Consider the following 24,871-nt stretch of genomic DNA (forward strand, 5'->3'; position numbering starts at 1 on the left):
CTCTATCACATGATTATTCTGATTCATTTCGTTGCATTCAAAATGAATTAAACTTTTTTTTTCCAAAATAGGACAAAATATATATTAAAATTATCTTGTGTAAACCGTTTATAAACCGTAAGTTAAAATATATTTTTTCAATTACATATATTGTTACATTTGCCGTATATTCAAACAAATATATATGTTCTTACGCTATTATACGCTTTCTTCGTGCAAACATCACTTATTTTATTCGTATTTCTGTGCGATCATATCGTGATCACTTATAATACACTTAAAGCTACGAGGAAAGTAGGTTAATATACATATATACAAAATAGTCGATGTAATATCGTGAAAGCGTAATATAACCTTGAGATCTTAGATGTCCCCGTGGAACATTTACTGATGCACTTTGGCATAGATCTAAAATGGATATATCATGTTATATCTCTCATACTATTTGTTTAGGACTAAACCCAAGATATTATTTCGCATCTTATAACGCTCCTTTCGACTCTCCAAGATATTACAGAATATTCCATTACAGTCACATCAATTAGACAACTAAAAACATACGTATTTCCTCAGATAATTAATTAATTGCAGATAATTAATTGCGTAATGATTCGCGATCTCGTCCCGGTTAAATAGTTGATATGGGAATGAAACCATGGCAAACTCATGGCTCATGGACGTAGTCATCGATTATAGGTACATATCGGTTGGCTCTATTGATCAGAAACTGTCCATTATTACTATTAGCCATCTTGAACATCTAATATGTCCTCGATAGCCATGCAAACACAATTCAATGATTATTAGGATAGCCCTCCTCACTGTAAGTGCTGTTAAAGTTTACCCTTGGCTACTCTACGTAAATAAGTATCAAGAAATCAACGTTACAGAAATAGGTATGAACGAAAGTATCAAAAGTAGCATGAAGCTGCGTACGATTAACATAGTGCGTTGCGTGCGTATCAACTTTCAGTAGGTTACTTGAAATTGGAGCACACAAATCGCATTCTCTGTTACACTCTCTTTAGCAGGTGTACAAATACCAGCGCGTATCTCTCCGATGCAATAAGAATTCCCGAAATTCCTTCCGACCCCTCGTGCTTACCAAGGATTCCAGAATGCTTCGCGTAGCTTCGCAAAATACTTTCAACTTGCCACGTGGACTCGATGCACTTATTGACAGAACTTTCAAATTAGCCAGCCATCGAAATCACCCACTCGTCGTCTTGAGTCGTATCGAGAAAGATTTCTTCAATTTCACGAGAAATTCGCTCGCGGCGAATGAGATTCCGAACAGAAAGTAACACATATTCGAAGCTCGATACAGTATTTCTATATACTGCATAATTCGAGAATCAACAATTTTGCAAAAAATATCACGATACAATATTAATTTTTTCAAATAAAGAAATGAAAAAAGTACTTATATGTAATAATTCCAGACAAAACTATAAAAATATAAAGGAAGAATCAATTTTTATTGATCATTACATTTATAACAAATCAAGATGAACTTAAACATAATATCCTCAAAAACGGATTCAAATGCGATAGATCTCTATTAAAAATTTTCGCATTACAAATTTCGTTGTAAGCAATATCCAGAATTTATCAAAATTATCACGAATGTTATCCCATAACTATTTCAAGTTTCGTTAACGTTTCTCGCGTGGTTAATTATATTACATGTACGTAATTACATTTATTATGCGCGCAGAAATGCGCGCGTATTAAAGCATGCTTTCCGAAGGTGTCGGAGATGCCTGATTTGCGTACATAATGTGAAAATTAAAAGCCAATAATTCATAGCTGATTCCATGGTAGAACGAGTAACTAAGTTCGGACGTTACAAACCGGCTACGAAAATTGCCTCGTAATTACCTCTTCAAGGGGTAAATGGTGTCTTAATTAGGCGATCGTTCTGCAAACCACATATTAATCTTCATCATCCATAAATGGCGTGAGTAAACGTCGCACTTACTCGTTTTGTTATAATTTCGCAAAGATTTACAAGACTTTCTAAGATCGTACAAGTCATTATCACGATCTATTCATCATTGTAATCCCGTCACTCGCGCCGCACCCTCTCGTATCTAATTGTAAATTTATTCAGGAGCCTAGATAGTCTTGATCTGTCACGACCATCCTATCACCTTGAACAAACAACCATCAGCCGAGTCTTTGCGGACAATAACAAACCTTTCAACCTGTTGGATCGATAGTGAATTGATTGAATTGAATATCCGCGATTTTCTTCACGGAGAGGAAATGCGTAAGGAGCCGGGGATGAAAGCGCGAAAGCCGTGCCGTGCTCTTGAAGAGTCACGTTGTTGATGGTATGCTTTTAAAAAATACGCGAGATTACGTGTTTCATTTTTAATTTTGCACAAGCGTATTTGCTTTAATACACGCAGGGAATCCGTTGGGTGCCGTTACTTCGTTGTTCGCAACCTTGAGACTCTTTTCACTTCTCAACGCGCATAAATCCACTTCTGCGCTCGCAATGCACGCTACACGCGAAACTCGACACTCCGACTTGCCACGGAACATGTCCGCGAAATTACAAGCAAGTTTATTGCAGCCTACGTTCCTTTGTTCCGCCGTGGAAACTGCAAACGAACCGACGACAGAGCAACTCTTCGAGCGCCACTTAAATTACCGGATTTTCGCGACTACAAAGGCGTCATCGAGGAACCGTGTCAGTGTCTAGCATTATCAGGGAATCCACGGGGCAATGGTGTTGCCGGGTGCAGCGACCGCAGACACGGCACGGCTCATAATAATTTACACTTTGCTTATTGGAGATAGCTGTGACAATTGCCAACACCGTGATCCGACAAGGCCAACGGTCACAACGAGTGGTTCTCATAATTTTTTCGTGAAAAAATCTCTCCTTTCCAATAAAAATCCCAGTCGCGGAATTCTTTACGGACAATTTGCAATTCGCGAGAAAAAGAGAGAAGAAAAGGTATTATGTCGTCCGATAAAATAATTGAGCAAGACGCGAGAAAAGCACTTTGCACTCGTGCACCAATAATAGCATTCTTATTTGCTCGAGGAATAAATTGAGATACTCGAAGAAATATGGATATTGATTTTTCTACTTAATTCTAACTGCAAATAATCAATGGATGATCGAAATACTATATACATATAATGTCTATATATGTATAGGCGCAATTTATTAAACGACGAAGTGAAATTACTATTTCATAAACATTAACATCGAAATTATGTCTTCTCTCTCTCTCTTTGCTTGATATTCTTTATGTACGCGCGAAATAATATTTTGCTCTGCATTACTCTGTGTGAATTACAGAAACCGGAATATGAGATTTCTCAGCAGTCCATTAAACTATTAAGTCATTAAGTCAGAACTCGCTAAATAAATTTTTCAACATCCATTAACAAATAATGAACTGATTACCCGCATGATTATTTGCGCGCTTCCCTCTATTAGCTGCAGCGCGTTTTGCAGATTACGTTACACGAATTAAAGCCTCCGCTCGACTCGCTTCGTGTCTATTACAACATGAATAGTGGAATGGTGAATAGTCCAATGTCTTACGCGAAGTGTGTCGATTGACTGGCAGATAACAACGATCAAATATAACCATAGGCTACATCGATACAACAGATTACCTAAATGTCTAGCTAACGTGCCAGGCTGATATGAATTTATCGCATGACGTATCATAGGGAGCAACGACGGCTAATGTAGTATATGCGTTTATCAAGACAAGGAGGCAGTATGCTTCCATCCTCGCTTATAACAGCGTGCATATATGGGTATAAAGCTATGGTGCCAGTCACAGGCACCATACACTATTCCTGTATCTGTGTAGACAGTAGACTGTAAAGGGAAAGTTCGACATTTCGTTGAAAATATCAAGAAAGTTTCGCGCGCGAGTTAGGAGATCGTGCATGTAACTTGAAAATTGTTACATCGTGCTCACGTTAACGGTTGAAAGAGCGAAGTCTACAACTCGCTACGAGCGCTTTCATGGAAAATAGAGAAGAGTTACTGTTCACGAGATCGTGGAAACAGTAAAGGAGCAACAAGCAGGCAACGACTTTTCCATTTTCTCTTATATTTCATAAAGTGCTCGCGTTCAGATAAAACCATCGTAGCACCGTGCCTGATCGCTGCCATGCTCGCCGCGAGTTAAGCACCGTACACGCTGCAGCTTTTTTTCACGGACTTGAGCTAACCACCCCGTGTATCCGGCGGCCGGTTTCGATCACCTACGGGTGATGAACTCTGAAAGACTATTTTCCTCGAGCGACAGGCAGCCATACTATCGCGTGGGAGACTGAACGTAACTTCGTCAATATCGATGAGTCCACCAGCGACGGTGTCTTGCATAGGTGTGCGGCACCGTATATGTGCGTAGCCCCGTAACGCACACAGTTACGCACGTTGTCGACAAGATTATTATTTTCTGCGATCGAGTTTACCGGCGCCACTTGCTACAAACGCTTCCGCCCTCGTGAATACAGGCCCGTGGATGCAAGCGGGTAATATGCCGCGACCGAACGCGCACAGGGAAGATAAAGAACCCATTAAGGCATCCAACACAGCGCCGTGATATCGCCGCGCAAATGGGGCATACAAAGTGCCAAACGTTTTGGAGACATTGTAGCGCAGAATGTTTTTTTTTTTCCTTTGGAATTTGTATTTGGAACTTGATAAAAGAATATATATGTGTGTATATTATGCGTGTGTATTTATCATATTTTTCTGGGAAATTAATTTTTATTAAGCATACCTCACATACGTTAAAGATAGTACCATGAAAGACGATAACCTGAAGCTTCCTTTATGTTCCCTTGCCAAAGAAAGTTAACTGCTCAGACATTGAAGTTAATTATTTCGACATTAAAGAGATTAATTAAGAAACTTACGATGTTCCGGAAACGTAATTCAAAACTGACATTAAAACGCGAGAATAAATGTCAAAATAGAATGGACATATCGATTTTTCTCGATATGCAGATATCTCTGTACGTGTGTACGTGTGTGAAAATAAACGCGACGCTGACATTAATCCCTCTAGTTATGTTGTAAACGTATAACATGACGTGACTTAATTAAAGTTACTGTCATGCCGTGAATGCATCATATATCGGTGCTGTACTATCCGATGAGAGTAAACAATACATACAACGTTCACTTAAAACGACTTTAACAATAACATGCGTCAGCGGATATAGACGCACAAGCAGACGCAGAAGTTGGCGATTGTTCGCGATCTGCGATTCGAGTTCACCGTCGACGTATTGAAAACTTCTAACATTGCTCCGTATTCGAGTTACACAGCGCCGTCAATCGAGTCAATAGCCCTGAAAAGTCTTTGGATGCACATGTATTGTTGACGTGAAATTTACAATGTAAAAATCTTGTCATTCTGCTTAATAAAATCGTAAACGTGATTAAAAAAAAAACATTAAAGCCGTCGCCTTGTACATATAAACATAAAGTAATAACGTATACACACAATCGTAACGTACACGTCAATCTAAAGAAATAACATACAAAACAGCAATTTAATTAGAAAAAACCTGGAATTTAAAGCACACTTATGAGCAAACAATGAAAATATGTTATAATAAAGTTTATCTTTTTGCAATCATATTATATTTTAGAAAATGAAAAATATTCGTAGTATATCAATTTTTGATGTGTAACTCATTTTGTCGGTGGCATCAACTATGAATTTTTACAACTTTTCTGACGAATTCAGAAAAAGCAAAAAATCCGTTCCCTGAAAATAGCGTACTCGGTGAGTCGGTAATAAAATTTCACGGAAAATTTCATATCCCACGTGTCACCGAATGGTTTCACAGTGATTTGAATTTAAACGGGCGTTATGCATCACTTGCGCGCGAACTAAAGACCTCACTTTCCTATTGCATACCTTCGACATATGAAAGATTTAATAGCACGCCGGTATAATACGGCAATAAAACGAAATTTGTTGTAAAATAGCAAGACTTCACGTGCGATAAAACACAGGCAAGACTGCCCGCTTTGGTAGCTCTTTTTTAAATAATATAGCAGAGAGATTTACAGAGTGTACAGAGTGTATGTGACGTGGTTTGTCCGGCACGCTTGCTTGGCATCAATAAATCACAGGCTTTTGGTGTGTTTTCGAAGTAGGTGACTTCATACCGACTGCGTTACTTCCGACGGAAGATTTATTTATAGTCACATTTTCGAGTGTACCGTGTGAAAAACGTTTCACGGATGCACCTTGTGAATGTGAGAAGTTGTTAGCAACTTTCCACATAAACTGCGCGCGCTGCATTGCGGAACTTTGGAATACGGAATTTCCGACAATTTTTTTTTCCATCTGCAGCATGCATATTTTTCGCTTTTTTGAGTGAGTGGGACATAATTTCCCTCCGATTGCAAGTCTATAAATGGCGGTAACATTAATCTATCTTCTGCTTATACGCTAATTGCATATTAAAGACTACGTACAAATGAGAAATTGTGCGCTTTAATTGCGCTAACCGTGCAAACGTTCGTTTTCATCTGTGATTGGGAAAGCCAACGTATTATTTCGCAATTTATGCGGACGAAATTGGCATTTTATCGTGGTTACGCTTAATTCTTCATACTTAACGACAATGAGAGAGACGCGTACGTGCTGATAATTACGCCGGCAGAGTGCCGATAATCCGGCATTCAGCGCTACCATTGGCGAATGAAATCTCGTTCGCACAATCCGCAATTCCATCCACACGAGAATGCATTCGAGCCAACTGCTAAGTATGACGATGAAAGATTCCCGCAAATGCAGATAATGTATCTAGTCTAATGTATGCAGTCATGAAACAATTTCTCAAACAGAAATAAAAACGCTGATGATAGCGCGCGCTTGGAGCTTTACTGATTTTAATTAACTGTACTTTCAATTAGCACCCGCAATTACAAGTTCTGTGAAATATCCGTAGTTACGATAAATACTCAAAAGTACAACTGTACAGTTTTACAGTCATAGTTATGCTAAAAAGCGTAACTAAAACGTTATCATTTTTACTTTAATTTTGACATTTTGTATTTAATTCTTGTAGCACAAAGTAGCGTATGTAGCGTAATTTAATCATGATAAAATCGCCTGCTAAGTGATACTATCGAGCAAGTAATCCCCCAGGGTCTCTAACTACGAGAGTTCCGAACTCTTACTCGTGTAAGAATACCGGGACAACGGCCAGCGCTGTTATTCAATTTCCCCGAGCTTCGTTCAGCCAGATTGAATACTACAGCCGCTTCACAAAGCTTGGCATCATCGCGCCTCTCTTTTCCCTATACTGGAAGCTCCTGGGACCCTTTCATCGTACCTCTCCTCTCTTATCTACCAAAACGCTGTGAACGCTGCCACGAGGTTTCACAGGAAACCTCATATTTCCTGCCTTCGTCTGGAAAAGTGCGCTGTAACTAGCAATATATGAATCCTCGCTTTTGTTACGCATGTGTACTCCACGTGAAGAATCCAGGATAAGTTCAGAATATAACAGGTAGCGGTCGCTAACCGTTTTGGAAAAATCTTATATTTAGTTATTTTAATAACTAAATATAATACTGTTTATACTGCGATTATAATAATCTTATTTTACATGATTGATTGAACGATATTTAAACGTTACAAATTAATAGTTTCCTAAAAATGGCAGCATTTAAATACACGTATTCACGAATCTCGTGAAACTCATGATCTGTTCTGTTAATATTATATCTTAAATTGCTTTAGAAAAGAAAAATTTTAATAATAAAATTGTAATATGTTCCGTTCTTTTGCGATCCTAAAATAGCATTAAAGTTTTCTAAACATTACGTAACATAACAGAACAATTGTTCTTTACATATTGTGAAAATAAAGTGACACTTTTTTTGAAGAAAAAGGCTAAAAATCATACAGCAGCTAGTAATAAATATTTTGTTATTTAATAGTATTTCGTAATTATCTTGATTATGGAAATCACACAAATGAGAAGTTTAATAAGAAACATAAAACGACTGCAATGTAAAGTATACTCAAAATCTCAGAAATGTTCTCGCACTGCAAACTATATTCTTACGTACTTCTTTATTTCTATTTCACGCATTCCTACTTCTCGACTCTTGTTCTCCTCGCTATCTGCTTTCTACCTTGTAGAAACTGCTTTTCTCGCTTTCCGAGCAGTCTAGTGTGTTCAGTATCCGGCCTTTTCTCGAAAGCGGATGAGACCTTTCCTATTTCCTTTTAACCATGTTCTTCTCGGTTGGAAACAAGACTATTCTGAGGATGGAAATACGAGAGATGGAACACATCGAACAAGGGAGATCGTAACGGAAACTGTACCGGAAGCATTTCAAATATGCAAAATGAGGATTGTGGATTTCGTACATCAGGAGATGGGAGAATGAAGAATGAGGAAAAAGCAGAGAGAGAGGAGTATAAATTTTAATCAACGCATGATGACAAAAAGATTATTCGTTGAATTTAACTGTGATTCTCGCGGCCAGTGCAATTTGGTTAAACTTAGATTATTACTTATATAATTTAATCTCACAACGAATTTCGTGATAACATTTTTGTAATGACAAATAAATTATCCTAAACTAAATCGGAAATAGAAATTCTTCGAGTTGTGTGTGTGTATCGTTTTGTCAAAAGTAATTATGTCTTATAAAAATATATTATATACTAATATTATAATTTCTATATTTTAGAAGATTAGACAAACAAAAAGTCATATCTCTCCTTGTTATATATCGAAACAGAATGGTTTTCATTTCAAGATACCAATGTAATGCAATGCTTTGCCGTAAACACCAATTAGTGTGGCTATTATGTGCTTCCCCGTTTTAATACGTATACAGAGATATCGATAATGGAATGCGTGATACCTGAATTGCGTTTCTCGAATACCGATAACCGGCCTACAAAATTTCTCAGGCATATATCTCCCAGAAGAATTCGTCGTGAAAAAGTTCCTGATCAAATTATTGACAGGTGTAGTAGCTGCTCGCCGAAACTTTCGTACATATGAAGAAGTAATGCTACGTTATATATCTGTCAGATTGAAGAAAAAGGAAACTGTGTCAGCGGTCCTATGGAATTATAAAAGAGTATATAAAATTTCTCAGAAGAGATTGAAAAACAAAAGAAAAGTATATAATAATAACGTTATATCGTACATATTATATAAAGTGTTTTATTGTATTCTCACTGAAATATGAGCTCAACGTATTATGTACTGGTACATTTATATACTATATAATACACTCTCTTAACAACGTAATTATATGGGATTATTGGCTTATTGCTATAATCCGCCGGAGTGCTTTTTTTCCCGCAGGGGAAAAACAATTACCCGTAGTAACGCGAGAGGGTGTCAAGCGGTAAATTAAATTCGAAAGCACGGTCCGTAATTCCGTACATTAATGGCAACGAACGACTCGTGGTTTAATTAAACCTCCCCAATGATTATCATAGAGTTCCGCCGCTAATCTACGTTACGTACAAGGATTTCTTATGCGTTGGAATCTATAAATCTTTTATTACTTTAAAATTCAGCAAAAATCACCTTGTAACTTTTCCTCAGCATTGAAATTCGAACTTATCGAAACGACAATGTCACGTAGTTTTAATCTCAATAATTTCTGTCCAAAATTATTGCTAAAGTTGCTACAATTTTTGACATGCCAAAGTGTAATCGAATCAAAGTACAGTACGACATCCATTTCAACTACAAAGAGACGTGCGCGCGCGCGCAACAGCCTCGCGGTCCTTGACAAATATTGTCACCGGAGCATCCCCGGTCATCTGCGAAAGTGCGCCAACTGCACGTAACCGAGATCGAACCGGTCTAGAGAGACTCGGAAGGATTCCCGACCTATACATGTCGCACGATGTATCCAGCTGGTCGCCAACAGAGCCAATCACCCTACCGGTGAGCCCCACTTGTTGGACGCCTCCGCCGGAAGGGATTGGAAACCCCGCGCGACCCTAAGCCACCTGATGCTACGCTACTGGCGGCATCGATCCCCCAAACTCCTCGTCGAAACCCCTCCATGGTAGTCATGGCGACCAACTTCCCCTATCGCCGTCGTCTCGAACGAACGAACGAACGAACCTGCGAACCCGACCTGCCTACCCCTACCACTGGCAGGAGCTCTACTACCCCCTGCCGGAGGGTGGCAGGTGACGTCAGGTGATAAACATTAGCCGCGACGTAAGCGCGCACCCTCTCGAGCAGGTTACCATTCTACGAGGATATATCGGGTCACATCGAACATTACATTCGATCAGCGTGATTTCGCGCCGGCTGATTCAATTTTCCCTGATTCGCTTAACCGTCGTGGTAGCTGGCGGATCAGCTACGGTGCCGATTTCTCCGCGCGAACGTTGTTTTATGATGGCGTTTTCACGCGCGAGATCAATGTTGCTGAGGTTTCACACACGATGCAATTTCTTGGTCGAATCAAACTTATCTTTTAAAAGAAGCTCTGTACAACGTGATAAAATTTTTGAAGTTGCACGACGATCGATCAGAAATACGTTATCTCCTATAAAACACCGATACGATTGCAGTGGTACGTGTAAATTAATTATCCATTTATTATATGTGATTAATCACCGTACAAGAGAACACGTGTAGTATTCAAACATGCATAAATAAAATATTTTTTCCAAGAACATTGCTTGGTCGGTTAACTCGTAACGCGCGTGAAAACAGCAGTATACAATAAAAGGACGGGGTAGTCGTATTGAGCGTTAAAAGAGCGAGGATAATGCCAATGGAAGGGCTTGCATAAATAGATAATTTCAGTAGATTAGTGCTAAATACGAAGCACAAATGAGACGGTATCATTTGCACGACTAACACGAAGAGGCAAATATTTACCATGGCGATGACTGCTTGGCGTGCATTATCGCTGGTTTTACACACCGTGCAGCTAGATTGCCTGAGGTAAACACATATTACCGGCTAGATTCAATTTCTAGGATATTAAATTGTCCATTCTCCGTCACTGATTGCATCTGCAACGCGCTTCAAATATACGGGTCGTCTCGGAAACACAGATCTTCAGCAAGTACATTTTAACGAGGATAAAAATTATTCCTTTTTAAATGCTCTCGGTAATTCAATTAAGAAGCCATTTTTTAACGAATTCCGTTTTTCCTGTGTTAAAATTCGCTCTTTTTTTTCTCGGATTGAAAAGCTCCATCGATGTCATTTTATTTAAATGTACACGAAGTTGCTGAGTTAATTCAATTTGATTTTTTAAATTTTGCAGAATTCAATGTGCAATGAAACACTGGTCGCGAAAATAGTAAAAGTCGGTACTTTAAATGTCCCGTGGGAAAGTGACTTTCCCTGCGGTAACACCAATAAAACGTTATTATCGCTCATCACGAACTTTATTCAACGGTGTTGCATCTTGCATGACTCTGCGCGATCATATCATGTTCACATATGTAGAAAACACAGTATTATTAACATTTAGTACACTTTTTACATATTTAATTTCATACAATTTTTTCGATATATTTTTTATATATATTCATATATTTATTTTTATATATTTTTATAGATATACTTTTTTCTTTTCAAACATAATAAGTACATTGTCAAATTTTATTTTCTTCAACATGCAAAATATTTCATTTATAAAAAAAATACACTAGAAAATCTCTCTTATTTCTCGTAATACTTTTATGTGTTCTGTGATATGTTTCGCATGAAATTATTATTCTCGATGCTTCACTACAATCCACACCAATTACACGAGCCGCAGTATATCACATCGATCAATTTATCAACGTTAAATGCATTAAAGTACAATAGCGAGAGCACACACATTTACACTTGCACGTATATTGAAGTAGACACATAGACGCCATTTTAATTCAACCTGAATCTGAATAGAATTTGATAAGTCACGTGATATTTTTATTCGCTCTCTGAACTCATCACTGTCTCTCTGTAATATTCTGCCTTTGCTTCGAAGTTCCGATATTGTTCGTGCAAATCTCTATCTTGCACAAGAGCACAAATGAAAATTACTTAGCCTCCCAGCACGAACAACCAAGAGCGTTATCCTACGTATTCTCAGCTCGAGCTGGCGCACAATGGATCAGTTGAACGGTTGACGTTAGTTCAGATATTGTTCGCGCAGACCTCCATCACATACAAAGACGCAACCGAAAATCATTTAGGGTTTAAACATGAACCAACGAAGCACGTTATTCGACGTATCCTCGAATTAGCTCAAATTAACGTACAGACAGACTCAATTAGATGTTACATTGAAAGGATCCGTAAAACGGTCAAGCAACATTTGTTCTGCGGTTTGTAACTGCATCTTCACATTGAAAGCAATGCAAAATGTTACGGAATGATAATTCTTCAATTGCAGCTACTCATTTTTTAATTCTTGTGATTGCCGCCGTATCAATCGAAAGCAGCTAAGTGTATAAATGTCGCTTGATCATAACAACGCATGTTGCGATAATTGCATCAAATTATCGATCGACACGAGCGTGATAGTTACCAAGACTTTGAATATTGCATGGCCGCGCGGTAATAAAACGAAGTATACCCGCCGGAATTTCCTAACAACTTCATCTCAGCTCGCGGGCATTCCAAACACGTCGCCTGGGATCACGCGCTTATCTGCGCTTTTGGACGATATAGAGTTCGCTGGACTACACACATGTATTATGAAAGAGCTAAATTGTTTTATCAATATAACGCGCGTGCATTTCTTACTTGATTAGTTGATTGTCATCAACATTACGTCCCATACTTTACAAGACAATAATTAAATTTAATTGCAGATAGAAAAATAACACAACATGTAAAATGTGAAATATAAAAATTTGTACGAGTTTATTTCCGTATGGATGTGTGTTTAATGAATGCGTAATGCATTAATTGATCGTATAGGGGTGCAGACGTAAAACGTACAACTTAAAAAATCTAGCAGAGTTAAGGTACATTCTTTGGAAAAAAAGCATCGGAAAATTCTAAACTCATACGAAAGTAAAAAGGCCTGGAGGCGGAAGAGAGCGCCTTCTAACGCGTTCATTCGCACGAACGGCGCACAATCGCGTATTTTACGCTCAAGCGAGTAGCGAAAAGCGATCGAACGCAAGGGCCGGGTAGACTATCGACTGAGCGTTATCACGGAGATTGCAGCCGAGTAATCGGTATTGGTCAAACACAATTCCATTTCTAAACTATAATTCTAGCGTCCGCGAAAAAGATTTATAAAAAAAGCAACGAAGTAATCAATTGCCGACTGAGATACTGCGAAAATAACGTGAAATCTTTATGCGTTAAAGCCATAAAAAATCTGAAAGAAATCTGTTTTCGCTAAACACACTGATTTGCATCGATACACGTGACAGAACAACAATTTCAACATTCCACGTAATATTTCAATAGCGAAGCGAGAATAGAAGTAGAACACTCGTCAATACCGCGCGCGGTCGTCACGTCTGCGAAATTTCATAAAGTATTGAGCATCGTCTGTTCGGCGCGCGCTGTTTTTATTACGTGACTGTATAGTAATCGATAACGTAAACGGAAAGTGTGCGAAATGCTGACACACCAATGCACATCAATATATCATCTGATATGAAACTGATAACAATTACGTTATAAGAATAAATTGTCAGCAAGAATAATAAATCGCCATCAATAAATAACTCGTACAGCGCTTCGCATGTAATTATTTCACAGCAAATTCGAGATTACGCACGTTACTTCGTAATTTAAAATAAATGTCAAAGCATCCAAGAAAACTTTTCTCCCGTTAAAAGGAAAACACTATGTTAATCACGATTATTGCCGTGTCTCTTACCGTCGAGATGGATGGTCGCGGCGTCGCGCTGGGAAGAAATTGCCCCGGTAAGAAATTGCGTTCGACGTTATAACACACGGGTTATAGAGTGATAAAAAAAAGAACGGTTTTCCTTTTCTCCGTGGTTTGAAACACAATTTGCCGAGCGGTGGCGAGCGAGAGGCGAGCTTTACGTCGGATGAATTTTTTACCCGCTGTAAGGTGTTTAGGATACGTACGATGCAGGCAGAAGGAGAGAGACAGGAAAAGAGAAGGAGGGAGAGGCAAATACTTTCTAAAAGAGTCGCCGCCCGCAACGTCGCTGACGCCGCTTTGGCCTCGGCGATTCATTGTAGCGGGTGCCAATGACCGCTAAGGTACGAGAGGGATGCTCGAGTGCATCACTGCATATTTTACTCGGGGGTGCACGTCACAAGGCGGGTCATGACGTCATGTCTAACCTACATACTTTAAGGGTGTGGAATCACGTCGGGGTACCCCTGCATTGTTATACGCGGCCGAGCCTGCCGCTGTACATGCGAGATACGACTCTGCAAGCGAAGACACTAGTCTCGCCTTTCCGTTTATCTCTCCGACGAAATTTGTCGACCGTTAGGAAAAGGCAGTTTCCCGGGCAGAACCGACAAGAACTTTCGTCGGGACTTGACGAAAATTCCAGTCCGATATCATTAAATTTGTCCGTAATATGCAATTAATTCTCGCGCGCGCGCTCGTCACGTATCAGCTGACGTGTATCGCCACGACATATGCGCTTACTTTATGGAAATGGGAAATTTATGTGGAATATAAATTACATTTTATAGAACGCGTTCTAGAAACCTCGGCTTGTAATTTTAACGACTACTGCCTGAATCCGATGTTCCTTTCGAAAATTTCGAGAGAAATGCGAACGTCCATTACAGTTTTCTAATATTACTCGTCTCCTGACGATATCGGATTTGTACGATATTGAATTTACGATCTGAATCTGATGAATTATGTAGTAAAGCACTATTAGTCTGCACTGCTAGAGACGATTAAATGCTATCAAATATTATATAATATATACTACTATGTCTATACTGTACTATGTCTGTACTGTATATTGTAAGTTATATTTTAGAGTGTTGCATGCGGATTCCGCTATTTATTATTAAATTGAAAACCTGCTCGCTACTACTCATTTCCGTGCAAAACATATTCTAAATGTTCACATACATTCGTGCGAGATTTCGCATTAATAGATTAACTAACGCGATCCGTTTCCAAAAAAAATGTCTCTTCCCTGCAATGAAATAATTTAGTAGCAAATGTTCTTGTGTTATTTTACTGAATATATTCTTATTACTTTTAATATTTTCTGCCTATTTGTTTATATTGCAATTTCTGATATTTAACATCATTTCGTTGCAAGTCGCCACAGATTGAGATATTCAGCCGGCCTAACGAATGGAATTCATACTGAAATCTCGACCTTGCGTCGTGTCGTGCGCTATGCACTAGAATCAGTGAATGCACAAGTTCGCTGACAGTACTAGTACATTACATACTGTGTACGTTGGCACTGTGACATGACACGTACTAGTATGAAAGCAATATTATTCTAGCATATGAGACTGAATAAGCAAAAAGGAACCAGATCCAAGTTATAGTGTGTGATACCAGGTGATGTCGTGTAAATCAGATGAAAGATCCAGTTAAAGTTCTGATGCTATTTTATCGTGAAATAGTAAAGAATTACGATTAGGCGGTAATTTTATAGACTTATGCTTATACTTAACATTTAGCTATTTAATCAACTCAACATGATGTATTGATAATATTTAACAATAAAATTATATACAATTTAATTAAAATTGAAAATCAAAATGCTATATTTGATACAAGATTAATTGATGCGATCTACGTTAGCTTAATCTATTGTCCGTCACATTTCACATTAATTCACCAAAAAGCACGCGTACTCTTTTTTTAAATTTTCGTGGAAGAAATCTGATTTTTCCATCTTATTCCTATCTGGGATTTTGGAAGATTTCATCTCTGTGAAGCGAATACGAGAGATAGATGCCGAGATGGAAACTTGACAAAAGCGGAACTTTGAACTGTAGATAGCAGATAAGAAAACGAATGAGCGCTCAAATTATTCCATGTAATGTACTTAAATTACACATGTCTTATGTACGTGTCTGTGCACGCGCGAGCGCGTGCGTATTAAGTGTTTTCAGCAAAGAACTTTTATCTAATTTTCGAATCAAGAAAAAATTTGATCGGAACCTTATTATAGACGCTTAAAGGACGGTTGATCCGACCATTTCCTATATTTAGTCGATCACATAAAAGCAATCTGAAGAACTTTCCAATCAGGTGCCAACATGGAAACGGCAAGTCGAATCTACAAACGATGATGCTGGCTTATTTCCGTTACGACGGAAGACGAAGACGAAGGAAGATGATTTTTGTCCTACCGATTCACCAATGATTGGGTTTTTTCAGTGGTTACGTGAGGATTATTTAAATAAATGATTGGCGAGGTATATTACACTTCCATTAAGGAATTTTTCCAAAGATATCCAAAATACGATATTGAAAAATGCTTACACAGAAATTCTGCGCATAGTTTTACATGCATTTTTACATACAACTAAAGTACATACATTCTATTACTACTAATATATATATATATATATATATATATATATATATATATATGCAATGTACGTACTACACATATCGATAATCAATAGAAACGAATTATTGAGAAGGAATATTTGTGTTGTTGATAAAAATAAGTATAATTATATGCTATCTGATAAGAGACAAATAAGAGAGACATTCTGAAAAAATCTAAAGAAAATGCGAGTATGTAATATCTTAATTCTTTTTAATTAATAAACAAATTCTTGTTTGACTAAATGCTAAAGTTTCAGATAAATAAACAATTTTTATTAAAATAAAAATTGTTATATAGATAACGGAGCAAACAACAGGCGGTATTCAAATTTTTGCTGAAAGAAAATCCATAGTTGATCAAATAAAGATTATCATATTACAACAGTCTTCTCAATTGTGAGTAATGAGACACAAGGAGATATTAAGGAATAACAGAATATTTGACGTCGATTTAATTAAGTAGCTAAGACCGATTTGCAAGAACGGAAACATGGAAAAGTGTCTGCGAAAATGTCACAGTAGTTTCGTCATTAAAAAAACTGTGCACCGACTGCGAGAAGTGGGAAACTCGTTAAGAAGTTGGGAAAAAGAAGGTCTCGCCGCAGTCGGCAGTATTCTAAGACAGAATTATTTGAATAATCGGATCCTGCCTTTGTATTTCGCATCCGATGCCGGCAACGAGACGAGCGAGTCTAGTGCTTCCGCAGGAGATTTAACCACATTCAAACGACCAAAAGAATTTCCAACTGTCACAAACTGAAATACCTCCATGTATATTCTTTACACGCGCCCTTGTAGACGGCGACATACATACATGTACATACATACATGTGCAGCGTATGAGGAATCATTTCTCTTTTTTCTCTGTTTTCTCTGAGCTGTGACTTCCGTAAACGAATCTGAAGCTAATTTTATCTATGTATATTTGCTTCAAAGCCATTATGTTACTTAAAATTTTACTTAAAATTAATCCAAAAAAATAGCACACATATTGTGAATATATTTAAGCTTTCAAAATTTAATTTGCCAAATTTAACGTTTTCTCAAATCTTTCCCCAAATGATTTGAAAGTTCTTCATAATTATAAACACGGTTTATTTCTCTCGCATAGACATAAACTATGTTATTACTGATTTTTAATGTAAGTTTTATATTAAACAATTTATCTATCTATTTATCTATCTACATATGTATACCTTTATATTTTATACATGTAAAAATAGGAAGTTATATACATCTGACAGTTTTGTACATTTTAAGTCGTCACAAGAGATTCTCTCTATACTTCAATTCTACGGAACGTCGATATATGGTTTTGATGCGGTAGTCTCTCCAGGGAAATCAAAAAACTTATAAAACTTTAAAGAATTTAAAATCGATTAAGATTTTACGTTGACCGCGCGGTGGTGATACATCCGGTTATAAAATTTCTATCGGAAAAAAGAGAAAAAGGATATTGTACATCTAAATAGCAATACAAAAATAATATATAGAAGAGATACTCAAATGTCATGAACATTCTTCACATTGCTTATATAAATAGATTTAAATGATTTGAGCAAATTGCAACTCAAATATTTGAGTTACTAATATTGTCTGTGCATAACCATATACTACCACAGATAGATATACAATTATGCAAATATATCTTATACCTGTTATTAATGGCAAATATATGCAACTGCAGAATGGTCCAATTAAAATCGAGTAAAATTTATGGATAAATCTGCGTATTTAAAACTCAATTTGTCCGGTATTATTGTGAGTCAACGGTACTCTGCAGGTCCCGACAAGCATAATTCGAAAGTATATTCTCGAGATATTCCACGCAGTTCGGCGAAGTTTCCGCGAGCGCTTAACGCAGTTTATAAAGTTGCTCTGGCGTTCAGCGGCTCTCGGGTGACGATTAATCGCGAAAATCTTTCTTAAATTGAAAAAGCGCATTCCCCAAAAAGTTTCAAAATCAATTGAAACTTTTTGTTAATCGGACGAAATTACAGTGGCAGATAGGTCCTGGAGAAGGTCTTACCCAGTCCAAGATTCCATCGGAAACTTCTACTACAAGTCAATGTAAACTCCGTTCTCTTCTGCTTGCGGTTTCGATCGTAATGTCAAATTTTGAATCTCCACTCTGACTCTGGAGTAGGATAAACTCGGCATACTGGTACTATTGATTTTGTGAGGGGCACGGAGGGAGGTCACATGGAGGAAGAGAGAGAAACCGAGAAATAGAGAGAAAAAGAGTGAGAGAGAGGAAAAATATAGAGAATGTGTATAAACGAGAAAATGTGAGTTAAAGAAAGTCGAGGGTAGGTGAAGTAACTTCTTATTCAGGTTGGTTTTCGCCTGATGGATAAAGGTTGGAATATATAGAGGCCTTTTGCAGATTTATTCAGAGTTATCCTTGGACGCTGCCCTGCACTGTCGTAACCACGGTAAAAATCGACGTGCACTTTAGGCTGAAAAGGCTGATATATCACACGATGCTCGCTTGATTCAATAAAGACAAGTAGTTTCTAGCAATGGGCAAAGGTCGCCGTTGGTTCGATATTTCAGATCTCTTGATGCCTCACCGGATATCGAAAATTTCGTATCGTTATATTGGAACAAGCTACTGTAAAATCCATACATGAGAGAAACACTGAAAATATTTTATTACATATGAATAATTTCCGTTTCGCAATTTTGATGTTTCAATATCCGTCAAGCGTGGCAAAGCATGGATCTTATTAATGAAGACGCCGAGTCAAGTTAAGCAACCGTAATTAGTAACTCAATGCTCGAGATAGCTAATAGATATGCAGATACGTTCATATCAAGGACCGAGATTTACGACAGGACGATATCGAAAGCTGTAATCGCATACTATGACAAATCTCATGAATGATTTGCGGCAATCTGCCGACAGAATCTGCTTCGCGTTGGAACCAGTCCAAAATTGATGGTGCGTTTTCCATGAAAATGTAACTCGTGCGTTCGCGCAACCAACGATGAGTGCTAGACGTATCTCATACATCAGACCGCGAGACATGATTTAATGATCGCGAAGATAATGTACGCGCGCGACGACGCCAGTGTGGATAATTGGCCAGATAAGTCCGTTAGAAATTGCACTAAATTCTTTAGCATGATTAATGAATATATCCTGATCTCCAAACAAAAAGAAGTAACCACGGAGATGGGAAGAGCATTCTGCAATCACTTCGTGTAAAACTGTTAATCACAAAATTAAATTTTCCAAAACCAAAACAATCCAGGAAAATGTAAAGATGTACATAAATTCTAGCAATTGTGCAGTTACATTCCCCATCATATTGACAGGCCGATGTTCAGAAAATTAATAATGAAATAAATTAACCTACATTTCGATAGACAGATTAAATTCGCTGTACGCAAACTTCGAAAAAATACTGCTAAATCCTTAAGGCATTCCAAAAGTGAAATATGAAAACCGACAAAGCCTCTACTAAAAATCTGTTAGAAACTAACATCGACCAAAACAATGCAATGGAAACGAAACGTAAATCTGACGAGACAAAGATTTTTACAATAAAGTCCATACCAGAAAAAGAAGAGAGCTTTACGATGAAGGGAATAAATTCTTCTGGAGAAGAACGCAAGATTTCAAGGAAAGAAAATAATGAAATATTAAAGAGGACGACTGAATCAAAATCTTATTCTAAGGAAATCAATGACAGCAAGAAAGGAAATAAATCTGTTCGAGAGTGTAAAGAAGGCACGTTCGCGAAAATAAACTCTGTCGATCAGCTTGACAAGACGCGTTCGATTCGAGGTGAACTTCCGTCCGGCGGATCGAAGTGTAACGCTAAAGATCGGGAAAAGACTAAAATCGGTGACGTGACGGTGACTGATGGACGCCGTCAACGGCGTCCTCTCCGCGACATAATCGGCAAACGGGAGCAGCGCAGAAAGGAATTGGAGAAGGTAGAAGGTAATCTGCGACAACGGCTGGACATGCTTGAGTGCTCGATGCCGGCGGTGATGGTGTGGAATATCTGGCGGATGGCGCAAGGTGCGCCCGTCTGTAGAATAAAACACATCCTGGAGAAGCAATTTGAAGACACGAGAGAGCTCTCCTGCCGCAGCACGCCGAGTCGCCATTACGATTGTAGGGTGCGGGAGATCGAGGCCGAGAGGAAACTGGCGTTAAAGAAGGTGGAGGAAGCGCGAAATCTCTGGTCGGAGAAGCTCACCACGCTCGAGGAGCGAAAAAGAAAGCTCGAGGAAGTCAGGAGGATTCAGGAGGAGCAAAAGTGCGCGATGGAACGTTTGAACGAGGAAACCAGGATTCTACGAGAAACGACTGAGAAACCGGAGATGGACGAATCGTGCCGTTACGGCGAGTGCGGTGATACGCAATGCAAACAGAGATGGCTCGACAAAGTGCCCAGCGTGACGTCCATCAAATCCGGAGACATTCAGTGCCTGGAAAAGCTGCAGCGACTAGCGGAAGAGGAGATAACAATGAAAAGGGACATCGCCGAGTTGGAACGACGTGAGGAAGCTTACATGAGAACACTTCAACAGGCCGACGAGCTCTGGTCGAAGATGGAGAGCGACACGATGAACGCGACGAGGGCGCTGCAAGAGCAATTGGAAATGAAAACTGCGGCGAATCAGCAATTGGCAGAACGCGTGTGCGAGTTGGAAGACGCGTTGGAGAAGTGTCGGACTCGGATGGCCGCATGCCGGGCGGAGTTGGAGAAGTTCTTGAGTATCGAGAAAGTCGAGGCCATGATAGGCCGTGACGACGACGTCGCGAAGGTGACAGATAAGGAAGTTATCGCGAGGGTTAAAGTTGTGCATCGTCCGATAGGCAAAGTGGACGATGTTGCTACGGTGGAAAACATGGAAGTTCAAGTGAAAGTCGAAGTTGCGGACGAGGAGACGTTGACAAAGGTCGAAGTTGCAGACGAAGAAGCGTTAGCGAGAATCGCTTTGATCGACGCCGATGTCGAAGCGGCTGTCATCGGGGATGATAAATACGTCTCGGCTATACCTGAAGTGACTGATATCGGTATCGATCGCCCGGTGGATCTCGTGCGAGTCGAAGATGCAGAAGGCATAGTTCAACCGGAAGATTTTGCCTATGAGGAGCAGAGATTCAAAGAAGTTCGGGAATACTTGGCCGAGTTAGACTCGTTAGAGGATCTCTATAAGGATGACGGTGAACCGTGCGCGCCTGATTTCGTATGCAATGACGTAGTATCTTCGCCTACTGGTATGACGGATGAGGAATTAACTTCGTTGGGAATAGAACCGCCTGCACCAACGAAGGAACTTGATAGAAAGTTGGTCGTAAGCGAACAGGAACGAGAGAAACCATTTCAAAAAGAATTAAAAGAAAAAACGGATGACATCGTCAAAGATATCGAAAAAAAAGAAAAAAAAGTAGATGAAACTCCTAGTATTAAAGTTCTCGAGAGGGAAAAGGCAGAAACATTGGTTGCTGAAGTTATGGATGTGAAGCCAGCTAGAGAAACTCTAACGCGTGGGATTGAGGAAGACATCACGGTTGATAGGCCAATAACGATACCAGATGACGTTAAAATGCCGGAAATAAAAAAGAAGGAAATCGATCAAGACATCGTAATACAACGAGATACAATTCTATCGTGGGTCGATACAATCGATATAATTCGCGAGAAAGTAGCGGTACACACAATTTGCACTATACAAATTAGAATTTACAAGATATTACAATTATATATGTAGAATTGTCCTGATATATATTTTAACTAATGTTAATATTAATATAAAAATGTAGCGTTCAGTAAGAAAATACTTATTCCTAATACTAATGTTAACAAAATATCTGTTCTATATTTTTAGAAACATCCTGATTGTCACGCAGTGAAAAAAGATGCCGATATCCTAGTTAAAGAAGTCAGTGCATATGTCGGGGTAAGAGATCAACATCATATTCATTATCATCAGTTTCTGAATTATTATTAACTAATGATTTAAAAAATGTGCGTAAGATTTCGAAAATGCTCTTAATTTGATTAAAAGTCTTAGATTACAAGTTATTGTATTATTACAATTATATTTTATTAGATAAAACCTAAAAAGATACAAGAGGAAGATGTAACAATAATCACAGCAGAAGAAATATCGGTGAAAGAGGACTCCCCAGTAGAATTTGCCGAATCAAAATTATTACCTAAGCTTACGAAAGAGGAAATATTCACTGACATGGAACCCTCTACAGTGGTTTCCATAGAAGATTCCTTTCAACCTCCCACAACTCCCATCGAAGAAGATTTGAAAGGCAACACGGTCCTACAGCTGAATGAACTTGTGCCAAATAAAGTAGAAATTGAAAGAAAAGAACTCAAAGAAACGATACAAGTCGAAGAAACTATGCAGAATGCAAAAGAAGCTGAAATATCTCAAATTAATGAGGTAAAAGAAGACGCAACAATCGAAGATTTGACAGATAAAAAATTAGTCGCGGAAACAGTAGAAAATAATAAAATTGTGAATTCTACAGACAAAGAAAAGCGATTAGCTCCTCAAAAAGTAGAAAATAAAGAAGAAAAAGAAGTTATATCTAACCACGTGAAAAATAATGAAAAAATAGAAGACATCCCAAAAGGAGCAGTAATAGAAAAAGAAGTGTTAATAGAAAAAATAGAAGTAAAGGAAGTGTTACCAGTATCAAAGGAAATTAATGAACATGATCATAAACTTGAAATACCCGTATTAGAAAAATTAGAGGAAATTTCACAACTTAATAAAATTAAAATGGTAGACGTAGACGAAACGGCACCACATGTGGAAATCATAGAAACGAAAGAAATTACAGAAGCTGCGCCTGCTGCAGCAGTTCCACCTATTGCAGAAGTAAAAGAAGTGGAACCAGATATCATAGAAGAAGCAATACTAACCATAGCGATGAAAAAAGTAAAGGAACTTAGGGAACCGGAGGAAGTCTCACCACTCGTGGATTCAACTGAAAAAGAAAAATTAGAACTTCCAATTGCAGACGTTGAAGAAGTACCGATTGCAAATGCAGTAGAAGATGTAATTAAAGTTGAAAAGCTCCCATTAATCTTAGATACAGAAAAAGAAAAACTTAAAGTCGAAGAACCATTGATTCAGGATATAGAAACAGTAGACAAAGTCAAGATGAAAGAACCTATACAAGTAACAGATATAATACATGAAAAAATTGAAGTTGCCGAATTACCGGTGATTACGAACGAAATAAAAGAGAAAGCGATTGAAGTTGAAGAACCATCACCAATCGCTGACGTCATAAAAGAAGAACTTGAAACTGTTCAGCTAGTAATACAACCACCACTAGTAAAACAGGAAGAATTACCTGTAACAGAAGAATTAGTCGAAATAGAATTAATCAAAGTAGAAGAACCATCATTAATCCCGGATACGGTAAAAGAAGAAATTGAAACGGTTCAACCAGTAATACAACCTCCAACAATAGTAAAGAAAGAAGTAGAATTACCAATAGTAGAAAAATTAGTTGAAGTAGAATTACCCAAAACAGAATTAATCGAAATACAACAAGTATACGAAGAAAGAGAAAAAGAAGAAATATTGCCCTTAAAGAAAGAGGGAATACCGGAAACTGTGGAAGTGGCGGAAATTGCGCTACCCACGGTATCAGCAGTGGACGACAAAAAGGAAAAAGTACCGATAGAGAAAAAACCAGAAATCGTCGTAGACGAAGTCAGAGTAGAAGAAAAAGTTCCAGTTGCTGAGACAAAACCATCTGAGCCAAAGATGTTAGCTATACCAATCGATCCTCGATTAATGGCACAGCCGTATTTCGTCATAGCAAAGATCAAGGAAAAAGAATTGCTGCACATTATACCAGCAATGAGACACGCCTGCATAGAATGTTGTTCGGTTAGTAACAGTTCGCGATGCTTAATTGCTTCTCGATAAACTACTACTGAAAAAATATGATTGCAATATCTTCCCGAGAAATATATGCGCGATATCAACGTAGGATGTCCCAGATTATTCTGAGACATCCTATACGTTGACAGAGAGCAACTGACGTCTCGAATATATGTTTCCTTCACTTGCAGCGACCACCAGCCGAGACCACGAAGCAGGTCGAGATTACGCGCACTGACGTCGTTCAAACAGAACTCGTGCAAATAACCACGCAAACGGTTACAGCCGCTGAACCGCCGCTGGTACGAATTATTAGCGAATATTTTAAACCAGCCAAGCTAACAGCATCGAGCGCCGAAACCGCTGGTGACCGTCCTGAAATAACCGGCCGAAAAATGCTCGGGCGCAAACGCTTAAAGGACCAATCGACCGTCACAACCTCCGGCATCGGATCACAGACGGATAAAACGAGCC

General features: G+C 38.5%; 2 protein-coding genes across 2 annotated transcripts in view; one reads left to right on the forward strand and one right to left on the reverse strand.

The window, feature by feature from the left end:
- Positions 1-24,871, reverse strand: part of LOC105279816 (cAMP-specific 3',5'-cyclic phosphodiesterase, isoforms N/G) — a 248,773-nt gene that overhangs the window by 213,597 nt on the left and 10,305 nt on the right. The gene's annotated exons all lie outside the window — the stretch shown is intronic.
- Positions 16,928-22,264, forward strand: LOC113562395 (myosin-9-like). Its single transcript, XM_026971816.1, has one exon. It carries the CDS (start codon positions 19,955-19,957, stop codon positions 22,244-22,246), a length of 2,292 nt encoding a protein of 763 aa, XP_026827617.1. The 5' UTR covers positions 16,928-19,954; the 3' UTR covers positions 22,247-22,264.

Source organism: Ooceraea biroi, chromosome 8, assembly GCF_003672135.1.
Source record: "Ooceraea biroi isolate clonal line C1 chromosome 8, Obir_v5.4, whole genome shotgun sequence".
Lineage (NCBI taxonomy): Eukaryota > Metazoa > Arthropoda > Insecta > Hymenoptera > Formicidae > Ooceraea > Ooceraea biroi.

What these genes read in the sequence shown, in the direction of transcription:
- LOC113562395 (XM_026971816.1), top strand. Translation starts at nt 19,955, where the DNA reads ATGAAAACCGACAAAGCCTCTACTAAAAATCTGTTAGAAACTAACATC.